General features: G+C 37.0%; 1 protein-coding gene across 1 annotated transcript in view; it reads left to right on the plus strand.

The window, feature by feature from the left end:
* Positions 1-24,805, plus strand: part of NBAS (NBAS subunit of NRZ tethering complex) — a 336,980-nt gene that overhangs the window by 151,258 nt on the left and 160,917 nt on the right. The window contains exons 27-32 of the mRNA XM_060168734.1: positions 3,295-3,357; positions 5,228-5,350; positions 10,087-10,189; positions 13,362-13,591; positions 16,263-16,375; positions 22,401-22,514. Coding sequence (XP_060024717.1) covers positions 3,295-3,357; positions 5,228-5,350; positions 10,087-10,189; positions 13,362-13,591; positions 16,263-16,375; positions 22,401-22,514 — 746 coding nt within the window. The remainder of the gene's footprint in view (positions 1-3,294; positions 3,358-5,227; positions 5,351-10,086; positions 10,190-13,361; positions 13,592-16,262; positions 16,376-22,400; positions 22,515-24,805) is intronic.

Raw genomic sequence — 24,805 nt, forward strand, 5'->3', positions numbered from 1 at the left:
TTATATTCTAATCCGTATTTTGAATTTAAAGTTTATTTTGGCTTTCTTATTTAAATTCCAAGAACTTTTTCTCATTCACTTTCAAACAAAGTAATACCCTGCTCTTGTTTCACAGATGCATAAATTCACTTCTGCACCTTGCATTACCCTTGCCCCACCGTGATCTCTGATTTTTCATATTCTGTTTGTTTGCATCTCTGTTTTTACTGTGAGGACCTTTCCTCCATGTCTAGTGATTCTTGGCCATGAATTTATATCTAAGATACTAAAAGTTGATTGGATGCCTTGTGACAAGCTGAAGGCTTTTCTTTATAGGAGTCCTTGGGAAATTGCCTTATATGTGAGCAGCTAGATTGTCAGTCTTGCTTCAGTTTTGATTTTGGGGTGGGTAAGGTAATCTTAGATTCTGTGTATTATGTTACAGAAATGTTGGGTGGTTTGTGGTTTGTAGATCCTGATTATTCATCTCTTCTCATTAAGGGTCTAAGTACTGACCCCCAAGAAGGAAAGCAGTTAACCTTGTTACTGGTAAAGCTAAATGGAGACTGTACTAGTAGTTAATACTTCCCTTCCTCAGTCCAGGTTTAGGGAGTCTTCATGTAGGAAGAGTTACAATCACAGCATCTATTTATTACCCAAACCTGTACAGATATGACCGCAAGCTCCCTCCCATCCTTAGTGAAGAGCAGCAGGTGTACCTCTGGGAACCGTGGGCCTTCAGTAGGCAACAAAGGGCTGGTAACGTGGATTGTATTAACAATTTTTTAGCAAACTGTCATTACTCATCACTTAAAAACCTCAGCCCAGTGGATATCAGAGTATCAGTAGTCAAGGTGCTCTTCCCAGAGGGTGACAAGAGATGCAGAATCCTCTTCTTAACAAGCATCTCAGAGAGCAGAAGTGGTGGGGAGTTTCTTCCTTAAAGGGTCTAGGTGGGTAATTTGATGGTCCCTCTGCCCACTTGATGCCCCTTGGTTGTCCTTGAATCATCTAGGTAAAATCATTCACTTCCAACTGACATGTGCAATTTTTAAAAATAAAGGTATTAGACTTAGTTCTTCAGTTAGTTCTTCAGTGAGATCAAATAAGCATAAATATCAATTAGAGCTCATCTATTAACTTTTAAATAGTAATTTTCCTACCATGAGGAGAAAGTCATGATATTAATTGAATGATGATATTAAAAGAACATTTTTTATGTAGACATTATAATGAGAGGATGAGTATATTTGTTTTCAAAGAACGTGTAGGCTAAGAAATGCCTCTTGTGTATGTGTGGATGAAAGCTTTTTTTGGCTTCAGATTAATGGTTTCTGATCTAACAGGTTTTTTTTTTTTGGTAAACATAAAAAATAGCATGGTACTCTTTTGTTGTTCCATTTATTTCTTAATGATTGTATTTCATAATTATAATTTTCTAAATAATTTGCAATTATAAATTAGCCTAGTATTAAAATATAGGCCTTCAAAATACTTCATCTGGTTCTCTTTCCTCCTCGTGCCAACTTCGTCAATTCACGTTCTCCCAGTGACCGGTCGTTTATTTTTAGTGGTTAAATGGTTGGTATTTACCAAATGGTTAACTGTGTTTCACTATTTAGGAAATTAAATTTTTATACATCTTACCTAGGCAGCACATTTCATCTGGCTGAAAAAAATCTTTAGTCATTATGTTTGTGAATGTTAGTTCACAGAGGAAGAACGCTATATTCTGAAAATCAGTGACAAATGTTTATTGTAGAGTTACAAAATGATAATTTAAAAAATATTGTTTCTGAGTGAGTATGTTAATTGAAGTTATCTCCGATAAATGATCTTTTTTTTTTTGAAGGACTTTAAGTGGAATATGCCCTAATTTATCACTCTAGTCCAAGGCCTGAAACTTGGTTTAAAAAGATAGTATAATCTTTGTAAATTGCATGAAATAATTGCCACATAGATTTAGACCAGGACAGATTGATCGTTTTGAAGATAGTGAGTGGGCTTCCCTGGTGGCGCAGTGGTTGAGAATCTGCCTGCTAATGCAGGGCACACGGGTTCGAGCCCTGGTCTGGGATGATCCCACATGCCGCGGAGCAACTAGGCCCGTGAGCCACAACTACTGAGCCTGCGCGTCTGGAGCCTGTGCTCTGCAACAAGAGAGGCCGCGATAGTGACAGGCCTGCGCACCGCGATGAAGAGTGGCCCCTGCTTGCCACAACTAGAGAAAGCCCTCGCACGGAAACGAAGACCCAACACAGCAAAAATTAATTAATTAATAAACTCCACCCCAAACATCTAAAAAAAATAATAATAATAAAAAAATAAAGATAGTGAGACTTTTGTGTTCAGTTAGGTCATTTTTAATTTTCCAAGTCCAGATAAAGATTTTTATTTAGCTTTCTTATTAAATCCTAAGAATTGCTGGAATTCAGTTGAATCATTGGTTGGAAAGCACCTGAGAGTGTCAGGTACAGTGGTTCTCAGTTGAGAGTCGTCCCTCCAAGGTTGGGACACAGAGTTGCAGAGGGTGGCAGAGGGCTTTTATAGCAGTTGCTTAACCTTTCTACCAAATCCCTTGCACTTGTATGTGCGTTGTGCCCTGCTAAATCTACCCTATCAGCCATGTTTTTATTAGTTTATCATCTTTTTCATGGTAATGTTTCTCCTAGTCCCCCGTCTACTTTTTTCCCGAGAAAGGAAAAATGAAAAGTGCTTGTTATCTCCACTCCCGGTAGGAATTATCTGTATGATGGCTATGTACTTCTCTTTCGTTTTAAAATATTGCAGTGGAGGCAGAGTGAATGATGACATGGGAGAAGTCCCCTGAGTATATAGAATCCTAATGGAAAAGTCCTAGGGGAGTCACAGGTGGAATAGATAGGACTAGGAGAAAGCCAGCGTGCAGGGCCATGGTTCCTAATCTGTTTCATTGGTTAAAAGAGGAGAAATAAATGATGGCTTTATCGTTTACCACTTCTTTAAAGAAAGACTACAACTGATATATAAATCTTTTTTGCTTTTAGCAGAACTGAACTAAAAGTTCTTAGGAAAATAATTGCCCATATCTCACTAATCTGTAATAGAGAATATTGTTATATTCCAGTATTTTTTATCTTAATCTCTTTTGAGTCATGAAAGATGCTGAATGAGTATAGGAGATAAGACTGACCTTTTATTTGGACAGGGTGATACTGTCATATATTAAATACAAGGGAAACATCACTTTTTTTTTTAAACTTAAGTGAGTTTAGTATTTCAAGTAAAAAGTTACTACTAAAACCTAATTTAAATTCTTTTCTCTTAATCCTTTAGTCAGAAGACAGAGGTAACCACAGCTCTTCATGACATGGTAGACCAACTGGAACACATTCTCAGGTGAGAAAAATGACGATCTTTTGGTTCCATGCTGATTAAGGAGGTCTGTCCGAGAAATGTTACCTTAAATACGCCTAGTGATCATTTCCACTTTCACCTAATATTTGTTTGACTCTCTTAGGAGTGAATTTTCTTAATAATGAATATAATGCTAGCTTATTTTAGCAGAATGCTACAGTAATGAGAACATGGACTTTGAAGACTAGTAGAACTGTGTTCACATCTAGGCGTTGTAACTTACTAGCCGTGTGATCTTTGAGCCTAGGGTTTTCTTAGCTCTCATATCTACCTCATGAGATGTGAAATTGATACTAGATAAAGCATTTAAAGTACCTCACACATAGTCGGTAAATAAGAAATATTAGTTCCTTCAGCAGTTATTACATCCATCAGCAAACAATGTTTATTATAACCCCTGACTTTCCTTTTTGGGGTATACTACATTTGATTGACTCTCTGGGTTATATTATATTAGTGACGCTAGCAATATTCTTTACTGTGAAAATGAAGCATTAAACTGTCTCTTTTGGAGACTGAAAATTTCTAATTTGCTATTCAGGAAGTTTAATATTGTTTACTAGTGTTCATTTTTATATGTATATATAATGTGCTTGTGTGTAATTTTTAAATATTTGCATTAAAAATGAAATTTTAGGACTAGTAAACTTTGTTCTTCCAATATATAATTATAGAAATTATAGGTAATGACATCACTTGATAGTGGTAATATGTAAAGTTTAAGAATTTGGGAATCTACTAATTTGATGTCCCTCTCTTCTCCCCAGCCTCCCTGAAAAATTGAGCATAGTTTGAACAAAGCTTAATGGGTTAAGTCAGTATAGATTCATTCCTTACAAATCTGCATGGTTTCCTTTTTCTCCCTAATGAACCTGAAAAGAGCTTTCTCAAGGAAATACAATATAATAAACATAATCATTTCATAAAAAAATATTTCATAATATACGTCATTTATTTCACCATACGTTCCTGGGTGTAACCATGGGTTGTCTTGATAGTCAAATTATGCTCTCAATACCTCAAGGAAACAGTAACACCCTTTAGGTTTCTGGATGATACCCAGGTCTTTCACTGTTCACCTTAATTTACTAACCTTTTAAAGGAGAACTTTTTTTTTGCGGTTCCACCTCATGGCCCTTAATAGTTGATAAATGTTTTAGTGTATATAATGTCAGGTGACGTGACCCATGGAACTTATCTTTATGAAGAGTTACTGAATTTTGTCCAACCTCTCTCTAAGCCCAGTAGTGGTTAATTCATAAATGTGAGACTTGGTGAGACAGAAAAGGTGTATATACAATGCTGATAATTATGGAATAGGATATCTCAAGAAGATCCATATGAGAACAGAAATCTTATTTGTTTGTTTATAGAATGGATTCTTGAGGGAGATTGAGCCTTATGGGGTTTCTTTGGTTTTCCAACCCTAAAATTCTTTGCTTATTGCTTTTCTAGCAGCCTTGCCTATAACAGAATACTCACTAAGGTTGTTAAGGGTTAAAGCTGGGTATTGCAGTTATAGATTTGGCTTATTTTGCTGACTTGATGCTTTTACAGTACAGGAGAATTATAAAAAAAAGATTTTGAGGTAAGGATACGCCAGGCTTTTTAAAAAATGTTAACTTATCCCAAGTATATTGTAATAAAAGTCAGTAGGGGAAATAAGATTTGATATATAATTATTAGCTTTTTTTTGCCGAGAATTAATGTAATGTGTAAAATTTGGTCATTCTTTATGTTACTTTTTTTAAAAATACTTTTAACACCTACGTGCTACTTACGTGTTTAAGATTCTTAGAGCTTTTTTGTTTGGTAGCAAGACTTATTTAAAAATTTTTCTTTTCACTTACAGTGTGTCAGAGATTTTGGAGAAACATGGACTTGAGAAACCAATTTCGTATGTTAAAAATACTCAGTGTAGCTCAGAAGAGGCACACAAGCTGATGGTTAGATTGACCAGACACACCGGTCGTAAGTGAGTAATAAAATTAATTGATAATTGTGTGTGATTAAGAAAAAGTACTGCTTTTTTCTTTTTCTGACTCATTGGGTTATAATTGACCAACAATAAATTGCACATATTTAAAGTATAGAATATGATAAGTTTTGATATATGTATATACCCATGAAACCATCACCTCGTCAAAATAACGAATGTATCCATCACCCCTAAAAGCTTTCTCTTGCTCATTTATAATCCCCTCCCTCCTTCTGCTTCTCCTCATTACACCCCCATCCCCTCTCCAGGCTATCACTGACCTATTTGCTGTCTCTACATCGTCCTTTGCATTTCCTAGAATTTTATGTAAATGGGTCATAACAGTAAGCACTTTGTATGTTTGGCTTCTTTCACTTAGCATAATTGCTTTGTGATTCATCCATGTTGTATCATGGATCCGTAGTTTATTCCATTTTATTTGTTGACTAGTATTCCATTGATGGATTTATTGCACTTTGTTTATCTATTCACTTGTTGAGGGACATTTGGTTTATTTTGAGTCTTGGCTTTTACAAATATAGCTGCTATGAATATTCATGTACAAGCCTTTGTATGGACATGCGCTTTCATTGCTTTTGGATAAATCCATGAGAGTGGAATGGCAGGATCATATGGTAGGTGGATGGTTAACTTTTAAAAAAACTGCCTAACTGTCTTCCAAAGCATTTGTACCATTTTATTTTTTAATCAGTCTTTTAGGAGCGTTCCAGTTGCTCTACATGCTTGTCAGTACTTGCTGTGGTCAGTCTTTTAAAGTTTAGTGATTTTAATAGGTATGTTGTGGTATCTAATTTTGGTCTTAATTGCTTTCTCCAGTGAGTAATAACGTTGAGCATCTTTTTATGTGATTATTTGACATCAGTGTATCTTCTTAGATCATTTTAAAAATTGGGTTCTTCACTGATTTTGAGAGTTTTCTTATACATTCAGGATACAAGTCCTTATTAGATATACGCTTTGCAAAGATTTTCCCCTATCTGTGCCTTATCTTTTCATTCTCATACCTGTGTCTTTTGAAGGGCATACTTCACAAATTTTGATGAGGCCCAGCTTATCAGTTTGTTCTTTGTTGATTGTGCTTTTGATGCCATGTTAAGAAACTTCTGGCACAAAGGTTTCCTCCTGCCACTTTTAGTAAAATTTTTAGTTTTACATTTTACAATCAGTTTCATGGCCCGTTCATTTTTGTTTATTGTTCAAGGTATAGATTATTTTTTTTTAATATCTGAATATTGCAGCATCATTTGTTGAAAAGACTGTTCTGTCTGTACTGAATTGCATTTGCCTCTTTGTTGAACATCAGTTTTCCATATGACGGGGGCCTATTTTGGGGTCCTTTATTTTGATCCATTGATCTGTTTGTCTATCATTCCTCTAATAACCATCCTGTATTAATTATTATGGATTTATAGTAATTCTTAAAATTATTGTAGATTTACAGGAAGCCTTAAAATTCTCTCTTTATCCCTGTCTCTTTCAACAGTTTACTCTAGTTATTGATTTATGTGCCTTATGTTCCCTTCAAAATCATAAGCTTATCTAAGGCAAGTGCTACAGTCACCAAACATCTAATTTGGAACCTTACATATCATTGGCCCTCTCTCAGTAATTACTAAATGAATAATTTAGGAGGTGTTGACAATTTAAGTCTTAAACTTTCTTTACAGCTATAAAAGCTTTTAGGGGTCAATATTTCCCATCATGTTGGCTCTAGTCAAGAACCTACTCTTCAGTAAGAAAGCCTCACTGTTGCTGCTAGATTACCTGCTGTCCTTCCATTGAATCCCTCAAATACTTCTAAAGTCCTTGCAGTTAATTTCTGCTTATGGCATTCTACTTACTGTGAATATGTAAGAGAATACGGCCTCTTTTTTCAAGGTAGTCAACTTGAAATGAATCTTAATTATTTCATATATGCTACTATGGCTTGGCCTTTAGCACCTATCAAATTTTCTTATGCATATTCTAAATGGTGGCAGATTTCACTGACTGTCACAAATCAGGTTTTACTATCTTGAGTGCAATACTATTTCTCGCTGGAAAATACACCTCCATTCCAAAGCTGTAACTAATACATCATGTTTGTATTCAGGTATTTCCCTGTCAATTTGCACACCTCCTGTATAGTGCCTCCAGGTTCTTCTCTTGGTTCTTATTTACTGCATGTATTCTAAAAAGACCTTTGGAAATAATGTCTTATAATTTATTTTAATTAGAACCTGTACTTAAGGCTAGCCATGTGTGAGAAAACATTAATACCATCTGTCCCAGTGTTGCTGGCTTCTAGAAGAACAGCTGGGCTGCGAGAACTTGAATTCAGCTAGACAGTGCCCAGGTCTGATTTTATGAAGCTGGTGCAAGATGGACACTCACTTTTTCAAACATTTTGCTACTTTACTGCCTGCGAGCCAAATTTGAAAGAGTCTTTTAATTCTTTGAAGCCCACCCAAAGAGTTCACATACCAAGGTCTAACTAATGGAAACACTTCAGGGATTATCCTTGAAGACTTGCAAATATATCAGTTTGTTTTGTGTATTTGTATGCTGGAAAAAAAAATGTATTCTCTTAAGCTTTAATACATATCAGAGAGAAATAATTGTTCATTTTGTGTAGCAAATAGAAAATGCTATAAGCAAATGAAGCATATGGTTATTAAAAATTTTAGGTGAAAAGAATTCCTGAAGACTAGAATTTTTGTAGGAAAGATCCCAAATGCATAATTTTTCCATAGCAGTACTATTAAACACGGTCTATTTGCCCTGTTTTTAATGCATAAGAAAGAAAATGATGCGTGGAAAAGGAACACCCAGTTGGTATTTGACAAACAGAAAACAAAACCAAACCTACCCTTTTCAAACAATGAGATTCATGATTATGTAGAACTTCAAGACTAGAAAATAAACATAAATGATGATTCCAAACTCACATATATTCAACAAAGATGAACTTTTGAGAGAGGTAGAGAGAATTACAGCACATTCTCCCTCCTACTAGACAATATTAGTGGTTGTGTATGTGACTACAGGAAAACAAACAGATGTGTTTGTGACTTCCAGATTTATTCATTCACACTTGTTGAATGCTACTTTGTACCAGAAAAATATGGGGAGTGTCTTTTCATACATTCTAGTTTAAGTTAATTATCATAATATACAAAAAAGGAAACTGAAGCTCAAAGAAATTTATTCAAATGCATACAGATAACTGAGCTTGTTTTTATACTCAGGAAAAATTTTGTTTCATTGTCTGTGTTTTTTCAAAATTAATCTCATCCCTTCCTTATCGTATTTTGAGATTCTCTTTGAGTGAGAAAGCTGAAATTCAAGAATGTTAAATATAGTCACGCAGCTAATATGTGACTCTCTGTGACATTGTTAACAACACCGTTTCCCCTGTTGCAGGAGAATCTGAACCACTGATTCTTTAAGTCTGTAAGTCTGGATACTACCATGAAATGGTATTTGATCAACTAGATAGTGTAGGCCTCACTACTTCATCTCTGACTGGTAAATTGCTCCTAGAGGAACTGTGTAAATGAACTAGAAAGCCTGGTAGGGGCTTAAAGCTTTGGCTTTCCCACGTGTGGTCACTGGCTTATCCTTGAGGGGACCCTGAAAACTATGCCAATGGAATTGTTACAAAAGGTGTCAGCTCGGTGCTTTGTGACCACCTAGAGGGGTGGGATAGGGAGGGTGGAAGGAGGGAGATGCAAGAGGGAAGGGATATGGGGATATATGTGTATGTGTAGCTGATTCACTTTGTTATACAGCAGGAACTAACTCACCATTGTAAAGCAGTTATACTCCAATAAAGATGTTAAAAAAAAAAAAAGGTCCTGACTTTGTGGGGAATGAAGCTTCTTCCTAAGCCAGATAGGAGCTGCAGCTACCTGACAGGGCTTGTCGTACCTGGGCTGGCTCCTGGGCTGTCGCCTGGATGGGAGAGAACCCCCGCAGTGCTCTACCCCAGGCTCTGGGGGCTGCCGCATGGAGTCCCACCGAGAGGAACACTAGGGCTGCCAGCTGGCCAGCTGTGCTTGCCGCCTCCAGGCTCATGCTAGGTGTGGCCCCTGCTGCCCTCTGGGTCTGCATGTGTGGTTGAAATTAAGAGCGCACCCTGCTGGCGACTGCAGGGTGAGGAGGATGGAAGGTGAGACTCATTCTCCTGCCTCCAAGTGCTTTATCTTACTTGACCGTGTGCTTTATTTTACCTTAGAAACTCATAGCTGTTTACCTTTGCCATTATCAGTTTTGTGTCTAGGCAGCCTACGGCAGAGGCAGCTCTGGCAACATTTCTGGCATTGATGCGTCGCTGCCCAACTTTTCCCTCTATCTTTTTTTTTTTTTTTTTTTGCGGTACGCGGGCCTCTCACCGTTGTGGCCTCTCCCGTTGCGGAGCACAGGCTCCGGACGCGCAGGCTCAGCGGCCATGGCTCACGGGCCCAGCCGCTCCACAGCACGTGGGATCTTCCCGGACCGGGGCACGAACCCGCGTCCCCTGCATCGGCAGGCGGACTCTCAACCACTGCGCCACCAGGGAAGCCCTTCCCTCTATCTTTAATCAAAGTTTTTTTCCCTGGAAATTCAAATGAGATCTATTTCTCTTGATCATGTGGGAGCTGTGTGGCATATAGAATAGTGGTACCAATTTTTTTTACTTTTGACTAATTGAAGAGAGCAATTTCATGAATTATTTTCTTTTTTACCCCCAGGCAGCCTCCTGTCAGTGAGTCTCATTGGAGAATGTTGCTGCAAGACATGTTAACTATGCAGCAGAATGTTTACACCTGTCTAGACTCTGATGCTTGCTATGAGGTAACTCTACATATGTAAATATTTCCTTTTAATTTTGTAATATTGGTTGTTACATTTTGTTGATTGGACACAAGATGATGACCATAAGCTTCTCTGTAAGTAATAGGATTGAATTATTGAATAATATTCAATAGCTGGTAACTGAGTGGTGCTTTAGAGTTTGAGCACTTGCATACATAACTTCTTCTTTGTTCATTGCAACACCATTTATTTAGTGGGTTAATTCTCAGCTGGAAAACTCCGAATCGTACTTGGATCCTCTCTCTTCCATAGTTTTGGTGGTCACTAAAATTTGCTTCATGTGCCTGAGAAAAGTCTTTCAAATCTGTCCTCTCTTCATCTCTGCTAAATGGTTGTAATCCTCCAAACTTGTTTCCCTACTTCCATATCTCTTCCTCATTTACACGGAAGACAGTATTCTTCTAAAACAGACCTTTTCATGACACTCCCCTTCTTAAAATGCGCTGCTATATAAAATAGATAAAATACCGTATCTCCAGTTAGAAAGTAACCGTATTCCTTAGCCTGGCATAGAAAGCCACGGCAGATTCCAGCCACCCTGTCTGTTCTCGCCTCTGACGCTCGCTGCCATGTGCCCTGTGCTCCAGCGGTGCCAAATCTGTCATGAATTCCTCCACTCACGATGCTGTTTCCTGTTTCTGTGACTTTGTACGCATTATTCCCTTTGCCTGGAGTATATTCCTCTTTTTTAAGTTTGAAAATTGCTGATAACTTTTAGGATTCAGCTCCCTAATCATGCCCTCTAGGATGCCTTCCTTTGTCCTTTGATATAACTTATCTCTATTACAGCCTTTCTTTCGGATGTGGATGCGATGACTTGTTTGTTTCTGTGTGTGTTTCTTCCCTTTGGTCATTAGCTCCTAGGTAGGCATTATCATATGTTCATCCTCAGCTACCCCAGGGCATATTATAGTGTCTGGAGCATAAAGGATACTTAAGGATGGTGAGTTGACTAGGAGTGTAATTTAGGGGAATTTAATCCTTATTTTGGAAGGTGTGTGTATTACCACCAAATTACTCATGCTTTGTATGGAAAAAGGATCCAGCTAACCCATCTTTAATGAGATACAGTTTAAAAGAGGGTTCCCATTTGAATTTGCCTATCAAACAAACCAGATCAAAATCGTGTAGAATATTTCTTGTGTTGCTCTGCTCTGACATCACGAAGCATAACCCGTTGATAAAATGAGAGTTATAAAATAGGTCTCTGTTTTGTGAAATCGGTTGGTATTTTAATTTAAGGTAGTTTTAACAGAAGAGCGCTAATATAGACTGTTGAGAAATGAATGGTTTTATATTTGAACTTCAGGTTTTTATGTGCTTGATGAGTGTAAACTTTATATTGATGATTACACTCTCAGACCACGTACAGCTGCCAGAAACTTCACCTTTGTATCTAAAGCAAAACTTGAAATTCAGTTTCAGGAGAAAATAATCTATATGCACATGGGGTCCAAAATCTTACTGTCATTAGTAACACGGCTTGAAGTAGTGTTTTTAAAGTGGGAGTAGCGTTATTTCCTGGTATTTTCTGACTCTGATTGAAAAATTAGCATTAAGTATATTACACTTGAACTCGCTCCTGTGTAGAGTACTCTATCATAACAACTTGACGTAGTAAATTGTTCTAGTTATATTTTAACCTTTGCATTAGGCTTTGATATTTTAATGACTTCGCGCCGTTAGTCTTTCTCCTTTGAGAAAACATTTGAAAGCATATTATAACTGTCCTGAACCGATTCTAGAAGATAATACAGATTTGGCAAACTTACATTTTAAAATATTTTAGTGATGTTTAAATTATGCTATATTGTCTTACTGACCTGTGGCCACTGTATTAGGTTTTGCTGTCATTGGAAAATAATTTTAAATCTCATTGGCATAATTTTGATAAGGTGCAAGATTTCTATACAGCCTGTAGAGCAGAAATCTATATTGTTCATTTCAGCAAAACCTTGAAAATATTAGAGTGAGTGAATTTTATTTTTTAGTATTGGGCATTGACTCTTTATGGCTTACCTGAATAAACCAAAGGAATAGAGAAATTGTTACATCTAAGTCACTCTGGTCACATGGAGCAAGCCATTTTCACCTGTCATATAAGCGATTAGGGTTACTCACTGGTAATTCGCTTTCTGTCACAGTATGGATTTTATAGCAGATCTCTCATAGGTATTAGTAATTTTATCCTTATCAGTCATTTTAGGAAACACCTGTCTAAAAATGTCTTCTCCAGAAGCCTAGAAACAAGTGAAAATAAGGAGGTCCTATGAAAATTGGGTAGCCTTCCTAATTATAAGGAAACTCTTGCTTCTCCATGAAATCTACTTTTTATCTCTTCTTTTTCTGTGTTATCCTCATCCAACAGTGGCATGATAGGAAAGAACATGCTTGTGGAAGTTCTTGTGCTATTTATATATTGATGCTATTAGTGTGGGTTTAAAGGGAGCTCTTTAATAGGACTTTTTTGGAGTAAGTAGATAACCTCAATTATGGAATAAATTTTATGTTAATTGATGCTATTAGTTGCCTTGTAAAATACAATGACATTTGCATAACTGCCTTCCATCAGAGGCTTTTGTTTTATTTAAATAGTTTTTAAATTGCAGATTAGAAAAAAATGTTATGTGGTGTATTGTAATTCTAGTGACTAGGTGTAAGTAGAACATTTGTAGCTTGGGTGTTTAGTCTACAAGACTGACTTCAGATGCTTTAAACAGTCATTAATCATGTGTATCATATTCAAAGATTTTCTTTTAAAAAATTGAAATGTTATAAATACTTTAAGCAGGGTGTGGACAGTGTGTCTAATGGATCCTGTTTTTAATAAGTATGAACTTTGGATATTTTACTCAAGTATTTGTTGTAACACATTAAAATATTATGCTTACCATTGGTTTGTTCAGTTAAATTATTTCTTCTTCCTAAAAGGGGGATTTTTTTATTGACGTGACATTCACATAACATAATACTAACCGTTTTAAAGTGTGCTTCATTGTCATTTAGTACATTCATAAATATTGTGCAACCTCTACCTGTAGGTTGGATGTATTTTTGAAAATTTATTTCACTTGGATAGCAGAGCCTCCATTGTGTCAAGAACTGAGTCCTCCCTCTTTAAGCACTAACTCCAGTTTCTTCTTTTCCCCAGGTATTTACAGAGAGCCTTCTGTGTTCCAGTCGCCTTGAAAATATCCACCTGTCTGGGCAGATGATGCACTGCAGTGCTTGTTCAACAAATCCACCGACTAGTGTAGCCCATAAAGGAAAAACCCAGTACAGGGTCAGTTACGAAAAAAGCATTGACTTGGTTTTGGCTGCCAGCAGAGAGTACTTCAATTCTTCTACCAGCCTCACCGACAGCTGCATGGATCTGGCCAGGTAGAGGAACTCTGTATTCTCCGTAAGAGGGAGGGGGGGAAGTCAGAATATACAAACTTCATTGTTGGTTTTATCCTCTACCTCACAAAATATGTTATCACAGGTACAGATTGACTCTACTCTATGGGGCACCATTATTTATTGCTTGACTATAGAATGAAAACTTAATTACGTCCTAAGTATTCATCAACTCTCTTGTGACCCTTTTTCTCTAGCACACTTTCCCACGGTCATTCTAGATGATTATCTATAAGGTTATACTTTTCTTCTGTTGGAAGAGATTCAAGTGGTAGCCAGCAAGTTCAAGTTCTGGCAAATTTCAACACATTAGGTCGTGTCTGTATGCTTTACATGGCTTCCGCTCTGATTAGATGATAAAGCTCAGAAGTCCCTTCCAGGGGGAAATTTCTGGACTCTGAATTCTGTTCCTCTCGTAGCCTGTTGTACAGGAAAGTTTGTGTTCCTCTTTTTCCTATTGATTCTTAGGAGGTTTTTTTTTTGCATATGGGACACGTGCCCTTTGCCTCTCTTAATGGTTAAACTGTGTTGCCAAGTTTTAATAATGTACAGTTTATCTTTCAAATGGCTATTTTGAATTTTTTAAAAACTCGGTTGTTATTCTTTTTTGTCTTTTGTGTCATCCTTTGAAAGACCTTTAATTCCCAAGACCATTAAAATAGTTTTTCGTATTGTTTTTTTACTACTTCGGTGGTTTTATTTTTGCATGGAAATTTTAGGCCCATTTGGAATTTATTTTGATGTAAAGATTGTGGTAGTTGTTTAGAGTTACTTTTCCCCTCAAATAACTGGTAGTTGTTTCAACTCTAGCAAAACTTAAAGGTAACTTTTTTCCCCCAGTCATAACTTATCACAGAAAGAATCATGTTTTCTCAAACCATGTTATTGAACTTGACAAAGTTGTTTAAAATAGTTAGTAAACTTTTTCCTTCTCTCCCAAGGGATAGTATTTTCTATTTCAGGTGATGAAAATATCAAATAGAACAACTGGGAGTTGTGTTTGACCTAAATCTTTTTGACAGATGCTCCTAGAGATCATTTTTGAAACTACACAGTACTTGCAGTATTTGCCTTTCACCCATCCCCTTTTCTCCTACAAGGACACGCCTTCGTTTAGGAAAGATGTCATATGTGTGTAATGTGGCGCCAGACTGATTGAGCCCTGTGAGCCCACATGTATTTAATTGTTTACAGTTTTATTGAAATAGAAAACAGCCCATCCATTCTTATTGATTAAATTACTGTTTATTTACTAGGTTTTTTTTTTTAATTGAGGAAGCAGTACATCCACAAGATAAAATATTTAAAAATACACAAAAGATAGATATGGAAGATGTCTTTCTCCTCATTCGAGTTCCTCTAACTTTATCCCTCAGTTATATTTTTAATCAGTTTCCTGTGTATCCTTCCGGAATATCTTATTAAAAGTTACCCCCTTCTTTCTTAAATCACAAATAAGTGTATACTACTTGTATATCTTTCTGTGACTTGTTTTATTCACTTACGATCTATATTGTGGGTTTTTCCATGTGGATACATATAGGTTTGTTTCATTCCTTTTTGATGGTTGTAGACTATTTGACTTTTATACAATTTATTTAATTAGTTCCTGATTTAGTGTATTTTATTTTAAAAAGACTGTGGTAGTGAACATCCATAATTATGTCTGGGCATGTGAGAGCCTATCTGTAGTATAAATTCCTAGAACTGGGATTCCTGGGTTCAAAGTGCAGTTAGAATTTTGGTAGATGCCACAAATAGGTTGTATACTGTTTATCCTTGAACCAGCAGTAAGTATGTGTTAGTGCTCATCTGATTTAAATCCCCAAAGTTTGCAAGAGCAAGCTAGGCCTATATCTGTCGCTTGGTCATGTAGTTAGATCCTGGGGCCTAGATATTTTCATGTGATGGTCCATGATTTTAGCATTGTTAGCTCTTCATGGCTTGATCTCTACCTGTCTTTCTAGTCTCATGCCCCACTGTTCCTCTCCATGCACCTTTCAGAAAATGGGTTTATTGTTAACTACAATATTTATTAAGTATACTTTCTCTGAATTTAAAAAAATTTGCTTAAAATACTCCATAGGTATCACAAATTCGTAGATTATCAAATCACTTTCATCTATATTTATCTCAGTACTACATCACCAACTGATTGTTTCTGATCAGAAAAATGTCTCTTGTGCAGTTTCTTAGGTTATTCCTTTTCCTTTGAGAGACAAAATTGTGATCGAATCAAGACATTTCTGTTTTCCTTAAAAGAATAACTGGAAATTAACTGTATTCCTTCTGTTTTTTTAAATTTTTTTTACATGATCATTATCTTTTGAGTCAACAGTGAACAGAACACTAAACCCAGAGCTAACGTATCTTGCTTTATACTGTGATACCTTACGTACTATCAGCATAACCCTGCGTAAATTGCTTCACCTCTGAGCTTCAATTTTGGCTTCCTTAAAAAGCAGATGGTGATATTTGCCTGTCTCACAGCCTTGCTGTGAGGATTAAATAAGATATCAGAAAGCCTCTAGCAGAATACCTGGAAGGAAGTTGGTTTTTGATAAATGTGTTGGATCTCTATGTTGTTGATCATAGAAAGGCAACTTAGCGGAACATATGTTACTTTTCCTTTTTAAAAATGAATTTCTCCTAGGTGCTGCTTACAGCTGATAACAGATAGACCCGCTGCCATTCAAGAGGAGCTAGATCTTATCCAAGCCCTGGGGTGCCTCGAAGAATTTGGGGTAAAGATTCTGCCTTTGCAAGGTGAGTTTTCTATTTAGTGTTGCACTATTATTAACTCATTTTGCATTCGTTCACTCGTGTTCCTTTTTAGGTTTTTAACTAAAGAGTACTTTTGGTCATTTAGTCCATTAGCAATAGATTCTGCCCTCTGTCCCATTTTTCAATAACAGTACAGCCGTGAGGCTATTGGATAAAAACACAAATAGAAATTGGGGAATATGGATGAGAGTTTCAGGTTTACATCAGTTTTGGATTGCAATTTATTTATTGGTTTCAGTTGCATAGATTTAGAATTAGCTATAAATGATAATAGTTTATTTGTTTTTATGCATACTGTAGAATATTCTTTAATTAAACAGTTTTTTTTTTTTTTAAGCAGCGGGAATGACAGGAAGTTGTTGTTTAGAATTAAATTACTAGCAATTTGTTAACATTGCTCGAGTTCTTTTACCTAAAGGTAGAAGTCAGGTTAGTACCAACTCAAACAATCCTGCTGTCCTATCAGGACAGTGGGTGTCTCCCAGTGTCCTGAACCTTACCTGATAAGAAGGAGGTGGATTTTCAATCCCGGACCTCATTGCCCTAAATGAAGTGGGTATGCTTGGTGATTAGCAGTATGCTTGGCTAGTTTCCATGTAATCTCTTATCTTTATTCTTAAAAAAAAATGATGTTTACTATTTATTTTTTATTGAAGTATAGTTGATTTACAGTGTTGTGTTAGTTTCAGGTGTACAGCAAAGTGCTCTTACCTTTGTTCTTAACTCTGGAAACGTTTGGAATTGGGAGTGGGGGAGGCATAACTAAGTTCCTTCCATCTCTCTGGTTTTTGATAAATTTTCATCAGAATTGTGTGTGCGTCTCTCTTTTTCTTTTTTAAACTTCTAGTATCTTCGGTCAGTGATAGCCTGTTAAAGGTTCCTTGGTGTCTTTGTCTTCTGAGGTGCTTTGAGTCAGGTGGATCTTAGGGAATATGAGGCAGGAGAGACATTCTCATGTTTTCATGTGGATTTCCACTGTAGTTTTACTAAAAATTAAAGCTCTGCTTGTCAGACAAATTTATTAGACTTTTAAAAGGTAATATTACTATTACCTTGAATATCTTTGTTTGACAGTAGTTTGTATGTGATTTATAAATAGCCGGCAACATCTGAAACAACTGTGTTCAAGGTGACTGTTAAGTCACTAGAAAATTCTATTCACTCGCACCATTCATGTAATTTTTGAGCTCAGAGCTTCTTAAAATTGTGAGGATTAATCAGAGTTACCAAAAAGCATTTTCAGTTTATTCTCAAATATCTTAAATTATTAACCACCTCCCCCGAAACACTTATATTTTTTATTGAGGATTTCAGTCATGAGAGAGTCCAGAGCACTGTGAAACTTTTGTCTTTCTTATATCTCTTGTTAGGTCAGGTCATTATAGCTTTGACTCTGTGTGTGTGTATATTTTAGCTAGTTATTTAATTCAAGCAGATTGATGAATACAAAAAATGGTTTCCCAAATGCTATTAAAGTTTGAAAATTACGTTGCGCTCTGATTTTTCTTCAGTGCTCAATTAGCAATATTTGCACATCAGCTGATGGGTTTCAATATCTGCAACCAAACTGTAGGTTCTGAGAAATTTCCTGACTGAGGAGAGTCTTAAGGAAGACTTTGCCTTCATGTTTTGACAGCTTTTCAGTTTGATATATTAATTTGGAATTTCCTATTAGAATGGCTTCTGGATGTGGAGATGGAATATTCTATTTGTGTACTGTTTGTTGTATTTATGTCACAAATATAATTTAGGTTTTAGTATTCATCAGTAATATTGGACGAACAAAGTTACTTGATATTTAAAGATTTATGGTCCAGGTATTTTTTATTGTAGCCAGTGTACAGTAGTTCATTTTGTCACTTTGCTTTGTTTTGAAGCCTTCTTTGCCTACACTCCAGGAGTTGCTGCACCTCTCAGCAGGTGAGGGCTAGTGGTACTAGATAAGTTATAATGCATGAGTTAATAAAAAACAGGATTACAAATATCATATAAAAAATAATGCCTCGTGTAAGAATCACCTACGATGTGTTTGTGTGTGTACATATGTGTGCTTTTCCCCATATCTTGGGTGTTTATGTTGTGTAAATTATTCTTACTATTCAAGTGAACCAATTTAGGATATTTTAGTTATCCCTGTGTTCTTTCTACAATAGAGTAAGTCGGTTTTTCAGACTTACAACATTGTGTTAAGCCCAGCTGGGAGCCCATGTTGCCACTTATTGCTGAGTAACTGGACACGTGTCTTAACCTTTCTTTGTGTTTAACTTTTCTCATTTACAAAATGAGCGTAGTAATGAGTACCTTATAGAATTGCTTGTAAAGATTAAGTCTGTATGTTTGTAGTGCCTGGGATATAGTAAGAGCTCTCTAAGTATCAGCTGTCATTTTTATTATCTTCCTTGGAGGTCCTCTTAATGATGGCAGAATTAGAGCGGTCTTACCTACTTTCTCCTTCTCCCTCCCTCCCTCCCTCACTGTCCCTTCCTTCTCCTCCACTCTCCTTTCCTTACATTCAATAAAGATTAATTTAGGCACTTTTATTCCAGTAACCAAAATAATGAAGGGGTACTTCTTGACTTTGAGGGACTAATATACTGAGAGACGTGACATGCAGGCCTGATTCTGTCTTGTTGGGTTTAAATTGATTCAGCCGCCTTGAGGTGTGTGATCTGTGGCAACTTAATGGCTTTGAACTTTACCTTCCTCAGTTGGAGATAATAGTAAAATATTCCCTGGACAGTCCTGAAAGTTATATCTTGAACACTGAGAATCCTTATACTAGAGAATCCAATACTTAAGCATTTCTGTGAATATGTTAGTAGTAATAATAATAATTGAGTGATTTTTAAGTTCTAAGTATACTTTGCATGTAATTATTAATTCTTGTAAATACCCTGTGAGGTAGTGACTGTTATTGTTTTCATTTTTCTAGATCAAGGCACAGAGAGGTTAAGTAGCTTACTTGTGGTCACACAGCTAGTTAGAGGTGGAGCTAGGTAGTCTGTTTGGCTCAAGAACTTGCATATGTAACAGTAAACAATACTCTACTGATGAGGAGGTGTGAAAGTAAAAGATTCTTTGAGAAGGAAACTCTGACCTTTGCTCTCAATCATCAGCTAAGTGACTGACTTCTATACATTATCTCCTTCCTCACCTATATGGTCCGATTTGTCCTTCTGCAACATCATGAGGAGCTATATATGTTCTGCATCTTTGATGCCCTTCATGAGCGACCGAAATTGAAATTTTACATCTGTGTTTTGCTGGGCATGTGCTGTCCCTTCCTCCTAAGGTTGTTATGAGACTGTTTGCCGTGTGGGTAACTGGTCAATAAATGCTTCTTATGTCTGAGGTGGGAGAGTGTGTGTGTGTGTGTGTGTGTGTTTGTGTTTGTGTGTGTGTGTCTTGTAGTAGTTTTTAAAAATATTTGTGAGATCCAGAGGAAATTGAGGAATCCTCAATTATTAAAAGATACATATATGCTTATTCTTTTCTTGTTCGTTAATTTCAGTTTGAAAAGGAATTTTAGGAGTCAAAAGACCTCTTCCCTTCATGGAAAGATAATAACATCTATGGCTTGAATTAATTTAAATAAGAAATCACATTTTGAAATATAATTTAACATGTCCTATGGTAAACAGTAAAAGAGAACTGGTATAGTGATGGTCCAGAGGCTTAAAAGATAGGTAAATAAAATAAAAAGGCATTTTAACATGGCAGTTACATTCTGTTAGAATCGCACTCTCCAAATGTATTTAATGTGCTTGAAATCTTAGTAATATACCATGCTTAGGGCAACAAGCAGAAAACCAAACTTGAGCGTTCCAGTTAAAGGAAGTACAGAGAAAATGATGATCCATTGCCATGTGTAGTTTCAGTTTCCACCTTAATTTTATTGAGCTGGAAAGAGTGGTAACAGTAAGGAAATCAGCTTATTAGAGTTATAAACCTAGAGTTTCTCTAAGAAGAATATAAGAATTCATCAAACAAGACCATTGAAGCATCTGTGAAAACCCGGGCTTTTAGGTACATAGAATGATGATAATATCTATAAGTGTTGTTTTGAAAATCAGGTTAGAAATATATAGAAATTACCTTTCTCATAGTTACTGAATCTGAAATGTTGAAGTAATGGTACACATTTTCTTAAAATATATATATATACTAGGAGAAAAACACATAAAACAGCAGATGTTGAGGTAAAAAACCCAGTTTTTTGATTGAGAAAAGTTATGAAAAAGTTTGAAGTATATTGTATCAGTTAGTTTTTGTTAGACTGGCCTATAGTAAAAAAAAAAAAACAAACTCAAAAATCTCAGTGCGATATGGTAAGTTTAAACCTGGCATTGTAGCAGCAGAGGGAAAAGATCAGGAATCCCATGATGATGACTCTTAAGCCTTTGCTTAGAAGTGGCGTATGTCACTTCCAGTCACATTTCATTGCCTATAGAAGTCACATGGCCAGCCTGAAAGTTAATGAGGTGGGTATTTGTGACATGAAAACAATACAGTCTGCGGAAGCTGTACTCAGATTAGATATTAGCCGCCCTGATTGTGAAGTACCTGAAGTCTACATCTACCTTATATTTTAGAGTAAAGGCCACCACAGGATTACTGTACTAGCAGTTGCATGAATAGCTATCTTGAAATAGCCCAATACACACTGAAGTATTTATGGATAAAAAGACATGATATTTGCATATGGTTCAGGAAAAATAGATGTGTGTAGATACCTATGTTTATGTGTATATATGCATGTGCTTGGGGGAAGGGTGGAAGGGCATGCATGATTGCAAGTGTGAATGGAGCAGACGATTAACAATTGGTTGATCTTGGCAAAAACTGTAGAGGAGTTCTTTGTACCATTCTTGCAACCTTTCTGTGAGTATGAAATTTAGTCATAATAAAAACTTACTCCCCACCCCCCCAAAAAAAAAGCCTATCCCAAAGAAAAACTACTACCTTTCTCCTTTATATCCACAATCCCTGGGCCCCCTCCCACCTACCTAGAAGAAGTTTTGGGGGAAAATAGGATGTGTGTTATATAGCCATGGATTTAGGAATGGATAAAGGAATGAAGGTGTGAAGAATATTTAAGGAGCTAGATTGAATTCAGGTCCCATCACTTTCAGTGACCTTAGCCAAAGTACTTAATCTTTCTGCACCTCAGTTTCTTCCCCTGTGGATAATAGTACCTGCCTTGTTAGGTTCTGCCTTGTAGGATTAACACACATAAAGCACCTACAACAGTGCCTAGGACACAGGTCATATTCATTTCATGTCAGCTACTATCATGATAATTGTTATTGTTGTATTTACTGGGTCCTAGCTTCCCAGGCAGTGCCATGTTTCTTAAAAGTTAACACCTCTATCCTGAATAGATACCATTTCTTTCTAGCATATACATAATACTCTTTAATTCAAGTTTTTCTCCCCCCTTTAAGTGTGCCTAATTACCGCACAGTGCGAATTAGTGGGATCAGACATTTTATTTTCCTGACATCTAGCTTAAGTGAGAGGATGGGGACTGTTTTTAGAGAAAGGTTGATAAATTGGGTCAGTGAGCGCTTTGAGGACTCCTGCCCTCCAAACTGGTATGACGTGGTGGAGGTAGAAGATGGATATTTGGAACATGGAATGGATTTTAGGGGGTTGAGGTAAGGTGGCGCGACTGGTGTACCAGGAAGTATGCGAAGTTTTCAAAGACAGATACCGCCTTCTTTAAAATTTTCCCTAAGTCCTGACCTGGCACTTGAAAAGGTGACACTTTTTCTTAGCTTCAGAATGCCAGTTCATTTGCTGTGTTTCAGAAGTTTGGTGATAATGAAAAGATCCATGTTCTACATTATTTATTCAGAAGCAACAGTAACTTTACTGTTTTTAAAAAATTGTGTCTTTTACTTAATTCTTATTGATCTGGGGGTTAACACAGTTTTCATTTTGCTTGGCTGACATAACAAAGTGTTACGTCCCTGGTCACAAGTCTAAACTATGTCTTTCTCTGTAGTGCGGCTGTGCTCTGATCGGATCGGCCTCATCAAGGAGTGTATTTGCCAGTCCCCAATGTGCTACAAGCAATCTACCAAGCTGCTGGGCCTGGCTGAGCTGCTGAGGGTAGCAGGTACGTTTTGGATGCTGAACTGCATCCAAACTGCAGAGTACGGATCTGTGTTATTCTCGACATCACCTAGACGAACGTTGGAATATGTGCTTATAGGTGTCAGAGGAGCTGCTTTTGGGCAAGGATTTGTCTTTTCTAGAAAGGTTGGCATGTTATAAAACGGTGCACCTATACTGAGCTGCTTGGACCTTCTGTTACTTAAACGAGGGCAGGCTTATTTGGGGTGCCACTAAGTGGTTTCGAGGTCAGAAACACAAGTCAGGGTCACCATTTATAACCAGAAAACTGAACATAGGACCAGCCGGCCCTACCAGTTCACCTTCAGTGTTGAAATTTGGTGTGATCTTTTTGGTCCTGAGTAATTTCTTAGAAAAATTTGTGCCTTTACTATTTGGTCAGGTTTTCACATGTGTTATTTCATTTTCTATTAAGTGGTGTTGATGATGTCTTCTTCCTATTTTACGAGGGAAATTGAAGATCAGAGAAGTTAAGTATCTAGCTCAACAAGGTTAAATAGCAGGCCATGGCTTTCAAGGAAAGTCTTTCTGACTCTACACTTCACGTTTTGCACTATTCTGCTTACCAATCTTTTAATACTTTTCTTTTGTATTTTTGGCTTATCCAACGTGTATCCGACCTGATGGACATCGTCAAGTGGGTCCTCGTCTTCTTAAACAGATTTTAAATGTGCAGCTTAAGTTTTTCAAATGGATCCAGCACAATTTTGTGACAGTTACCTTCCCGTTTCAACTAAAAGAATAAACATGAACCCCCTGCTGACTTGAAACACTAGTTATCTGTGCTACACGTCTGTCTGTTTGCTAAGTGGTCTTCTTTGGGGACACCATCCATCTCCCAGCCCATGTGATCCCGGGAGACTTGCCGATCAAGATGCTTTGCCACAGTTGTCGGCCACAGTATTCTGTCCACCAGCCAGTTCAGGGATGACCGTGTGACTCAAACAGAACCAATCAAAATCTTTCCTGATGCTTGATATATAAACACAGGAAGACAGAGGCTCTTTCTTCCTTTCCAAATGAAAGTCATAAGGATACAACCTTGGGGATGTTGGCAGTCATTTATCTGATCAGTTTTCTGAAAATAAATCCATTTGAAAGAGAGAAAGAAAATACCCCAGTGATATACTACATGCCTCTGGATCTAATCCTGCCTAAAGAGACTTCTAACCCCAGAACTGTTTACTTAAATTGAGATAAATTCCATTTTTAGCTTAAAAAAAAGTAAAGGGGATTTTTGTTTATTTTGAGCTTTAAAAAATATGTATTTAGTATATTTAGTGGACACACTTATTAATGTTTAAAAATTTTTATGTATAGAACTCTTCTTCTTAAGGCCTATAGTTTTAGTAAATTTTATTGTGTCAGTTGTCCTTTTCTAGCCTATCCAAAAGCATAACACTAGCATCTTCACCTTTGGACTTGCAGCAGCCTTGGAAAGGTGCCGACACCGTGACTGGGGCCAGGCATCCTTCGTGAGGCATCGCACATGGCTGCGGAGAAATCGGGTGTGGAGTCAGGAGACCGGTCCACTCCTGACCGTCCCGTTCATTTGCTAAATGACTCAAGCTTCAGTTTCTGCATCTGGAAAATAGGAATGACACCCCCCTTGCTTCACCTGCCAGAGTATAAGAGACCCACATGAGTTAATGCATATAAAAGCACTTTGTAAACTTTGAAGCACTCTGATCATCAGGGAAGAATTTCATAAGGATCCAGTTCATAGAAACTAATGAAGGAGTCAGGGATGCCGTCTGCATTTTCCATGTACTTGCCTACTAGGATTAATTTCCATTTTTGTCTTTGTGACGTTGACATAGAAACGGGAAGATCAGTGATCTTGGCCAACCTGCATTTATAATGGTATGAACATTCTTCAGTCCTGCGAGCACACTTATGTGGACCACATGGTGTTCAGACCTCTTTTCTTCACTGCAGCTGTTTTAGTTCTCGTATTTGGAACCATCTCAACTTGGCCACTTCTATTTCACAAACTTTAATGTGGAATCTGTATTATAACTTCAGTGCAGTATCATTAAAAAATAAGACTCGTATCTACATTTCATTCAACATAGCGTTTTTATTGTGAGCCCCCTGAGTGCACATAATAGTTAATACGTACCTGTGACTGCTGTGGGCTGGTTCCCTTCTGTGCCCTGTTAACGTACTACCTCTTTTGCTGTGCACAACAGCCTCTTATTAGCCACATTTTACAGATGGGGAAATAGAGGCCTCAAAGAGCTGAAGTAATATCACTTTGTCAGTACTTTGGAT

The sequence above is a fragment of the Lagenorhynchus albirostris genome, chromosome 13, assembly GCF_949774975.1.
Source record: "Lagenorhynchus albirostris chromosome 13, mLagAlb1.1, whole genome shotgun sequence".
NCBI lineage: Eukaryota > Metazoa > Chordata > Mammalia > Artiodactyla > Delphinidae > Lagenorhynchus > Lagenorhynchus albirostris.